This window comes from Lolium rigidum, chromosome 3 (genome assembly GCF_022539505.1).
Source record: "Lolium rigidum isolate FL_2022 chromosome 3, APGP_CSIRO_Lrig_0.1, whole genome shotgun sequence".
NCBI classification, from domain to species: Eukaryota; Viridiplantae; Streptophyta; class Magnoliopsida; order Poales; family Poaceae; genus Lolium; species Lolium rigidum.
Window position 1 is genome coordinate 409,293,055 of NC_061510.1, and position 3,852 is coordinate 409,296,906.

The 3,852-nt window shown below is 48.6% G+C and overlaps 1 protein-coding gene across 1 annotated transcript; it reads left to right on the forward strand.

Moving 5' to 3' along the window:
* The first annotated feature begins 216 nt into the window (after positions 1-216).
* LOC124697843 (chaperone protein ClpB1-like) lies at positions 217-3,127 on the forward strand. The gene is made up of 7 exons (XM_047230375.1): positions 217-275; positions 468-1,285; positions 1,384-1,574; positions 1,658-1,998; positions 2,085-2,364; positions 2,445-2,642; positions 2,771-3,127. The coding sequence occupies exons 2-7, from the start codon at positions 484-486 to the stop codon at positions 3,125-3,127; spliced, it is 2,169 nt and encodes a 722-aa protein (XP_047086331.1). The 5' UTR covers positions 217-275; positions 468-483.
* Positions 3,128-3,852: the final 725 nt, after the last annotated feature.

Sequence of the window (3,852 nt, forward strand, 5' to 3'; positions counted from 1 at the left end):
GGCTCTGGCTCTCTAGGGCGGCGACAAGCAGAGAGCGGCGGACTGGGACACGAGCTGCGCCGGCGGAGGTCGAGGTTCCACGGCGTCGGCGACCAGAGAGCGGCGGCGGCGGCGGCGGCGGCGGCGCCTGACCTGGTCGAGGCGAGGAGGCATCCAGGGCGGCGGCGAGCGGCACACTAGGAGGAGTAGAGTGACGCTGGTGCGCACCTGACTAGGCCGAGGCGGACAGGGCTCCAGGCGGCGGCGGGCCACGGAGAGCAACCGGGCGAAGAAAGGTAACATTTTTTCCCCTCATCTCAAGTCTCAAATCGACACTGGTACAGTTTCGGAATCTGACCTCGTATGTAATACGAAGTCGAATCCTTGTAGAACAAGACATCTTAGGTACTTGTTTCTTCTATATATACACACGAAGTAATCCAGCGTTTTGCCCTGTTCTAATCCTAGTAGTACATCAATATGAACAGATTGTCGCTTGACAGTATGGGAGGGGCTAAGTCAGGGGTCTTGACAGCGCGAGTCGCCAGACATATCAGTAGGGTATGGCGAGAAGTCGAACCTGTGCTCTGGATTGGAGCAACTGCTGGTTTGTGTTGGGCAGCGTGGAGGTACTACCAATACCGCGTCTGCCTACGCAACTATGGCCGGAAGATGGGGCCGTGCTCGAGTGATCCAGTTATCGGGCGCGACGACGAGATCGACCGTGTAATCTGCATTCTCTGCCGCCGGACCAAGAACTGTGCTGCGCTCGTCGGCGAGGCCGGGGTCGGCAAGACGGCCATCATGGAGGGCCTCACCCAGCGCATAGCCAGCGGGAAAGTCCCTGCCAAGCTTGCCGGAGCACGGGTGGTAGAGCTCGACCTCGGGGCCATGGTGTCCGGGGCTATGTTCCGCGGTATGTTTGAGGAGCGGCTCAAGGATGTGATAAAGAGTGCCGAGGATGAAGACGGCAAGGTGATCCTGTTCATCGATGAGATGCATTTGCTGCTTAGCATCGGTGATTGTATAGGTGGCACTGATGCTGCCAACCTGCTGAAGCCCGCACTGGCTCGTGGTCGCATCCCCTGTGTGGGTGCCACGACTCTTAAGGAGTACCACAAGCACATTCAGGCGGATGCTGCACTCGAGCGGCGGTTCCAAAAGGTTCACGTTGAGGAGCCAAGCGTGCAGGCGACCATTGCCATTCTGCGAGGGCTTAAACAGCAGTACGAAGACCACCATGGCTTGGAAATTCAGGATGACGCTATTGTTGCTGCCACACAGCTCGCTGGCCGCTACATCACTGGTACGTATTGAATCTTACTCTCTTTGTATCAAGTTGGATATATCTATACATGTCGAAGATAATTGATGGAAATTATTGCTGTCTCTACTGCACTATAGATCGTCAGTTTCCTGATAAGGCAATTGATCTAATTGATGAGGCATGCGCTGCCACAAGGATGCTGGTTGACAGCGAAATAGAAGCAACCGCCACACCGACACAGATCTGCAACAAGCAAAAAGTGAACGTGCAAAGTAGAGCTATAAATGCGGTGAAGGAAGGAATTGTTGGTCCTGCTCATGTCGCACAGGTAGGAATTCCTAGCCTGAAAAATATCCATTATTCCAGTGTGTTGTGTGCCTGTCATGTTTCAACGTTATGTGCTGTTTGAAGGTTTTGAGCCGGTGGACTGGAATTCCTGTCGCTGCTATGGATCAAGAGGAGAGGGAGAAATTACTCCACTTAGCAGAAAAATTGCATGAGCGAGTTGTTGGCCAGGATGAGGCGGTTAATTTGGTGGCACAAGCCATGTTACGTTCCAGAGTCGGCCTTGATCAGCCTGGCCAACCAATAGGTTCTTTTCTCTTTCTAGGCTCGACTGGTGTTGGAAAGACAGAGCTTGCGAAATCGCTTGCCATGCAGCTTTTTGACAGTGAGAAGATGTTGGTTCGCTTTGACATGTCTGAATATTCCGAGCATGGAGATGTGATGCGCCTCATTGGAGCACCTCCAAGGTTTAATCTTTATATTGTGTGTCCCTTTTATTTCTCATCATCATACCTAGTCTTTAGTTTGACTGGTGTTAATGTTTGTTTTACAGCTATATTGGTTATGAAGATGGTGGGCAACTGACTGAGAAAGTCAAGAAGCACCCATACAGTGTCATCCTCTTTGATGAGGTGGAGAAGGCACATCACTCGGTGTTCAATGTTTTTCTCCAACTTCTTGATGATGGTGTGTTGACTGATGGCCAAGGCCGGACAGTAGATTTCAAGAACACCATCATCATTATGACCTCAAATCTAGGATCAAAGCACCTTGCAGAAGGAATGGCTGGAGAAACCACAATGGAAGACGCACGGAACCTTGTCATGAAAAAGGTTTGTGAACTCGTTACTGGTGTCCATGTACAGTCTGCAATAACCTCGTACTGATATTCATATATGTTATGTTTCTACAGGTTCGGGAACACTTCGCACCCGAGCTTCTCAATAGGCTGAGTGAGATTGTGATATTCGATCCCCTTTCACATGACGTACTGAAGGAGATTGTGAAAATCCAGGTGAAGGGTGTTGTTGACAGAGCAGCTAATAAGGGCATCTCTCTACATGCGAGTGATTCTGCCTTGGACATTATTTTGTCGGAATCATATGATCCTGTAAGTACAACAGCCTCTTTTATAGATCACAATATCAATCAGGCTCCTCCCTTTTTGGTCATGTAACTTCTTCTCTCTATATATGTGCTTGTATGCTCTGGCAACTATTTATGCTTCGCTTGTCGCAGATGTACGGTGCAAGGCCTATTAGGAGGTGGTTGCAGAAGAATGTGATGACCGTGATCTCTGAGATGCTGGTCAAAGGAGACGCTGCTGAAGGTTCAACAATCTGCATTAATGGTTCTGACGACAACAAGGGACTCAGGTATGAAGTGGTGAAGAAGGTTGCAGATCCTCCTGGCAACCTCTCGGAGCCAGCACTAGAGCCCCTTGGCGATTCTAGCGAGGACAGTGATGATTTTTCCATGGTCACTACCATAAAAGATAACGTCATGGCGGCTGAAAAGACCAAGGTGGCTGTCGAAACGGTGTCTGCTCTCGGAGGTCATGGTGCGTCGTGGTGGCCTTGGACCATTTGGAAGTAGTTAACAGGTCCTTGCTCTCTGTGGTTGGCAGTTCTGAAGCTGATGGCATGGTTATGTAATAGAGAGTAGCTATTATTAGCACCGGACATGTGGTTCCTGAAATGCTGATACTTTTATTTGCTCATGCCAAATAGATACATGATTGAAAGCTTGATCTGGAACGAGCTGCACATTTTTCACTTTATTGACGGTAACCCAATATACATTCATAAAAAATCAAGACACCTCTGTTTTTCCAAAGCGGTTTACACCGCGATCTGCAGGATTCAGATCAGAACTTCAGCTACAAATAACAGCATTCACATCGCAAGAAGTTACTCTGTCCATCCCATAATTTAAGATGTTATTACAAGCACCACGTTGAGCTTGAACGGCAAGTAGTAGAACACCACGTTGATCATATCATTGAACTGGACGTGAGTAAATGAGAAACATTAGGTGTGTGCCGGTTGGCAGCTCTTTAGCATGTACAAGGGCTAAATATTCATCTGGAGTTAAACAACAGAAAACAACTCCCAGATAGATACGAGTAATAAAGTATAAGTCGTCACCTCACTTGGTGTGAAACCTGTGGATTGAGTGTCACCACCAAGATCATATGGTTGAACGTATCAGGATGTTTGGGGTAACACCTAATCAATTTACCATCTCGCCGAATACTATTTAGTTCTCACCGAGCCAATCATATGGGAGGACCTGGTAACTGCATTAGATGTTTTGCATTT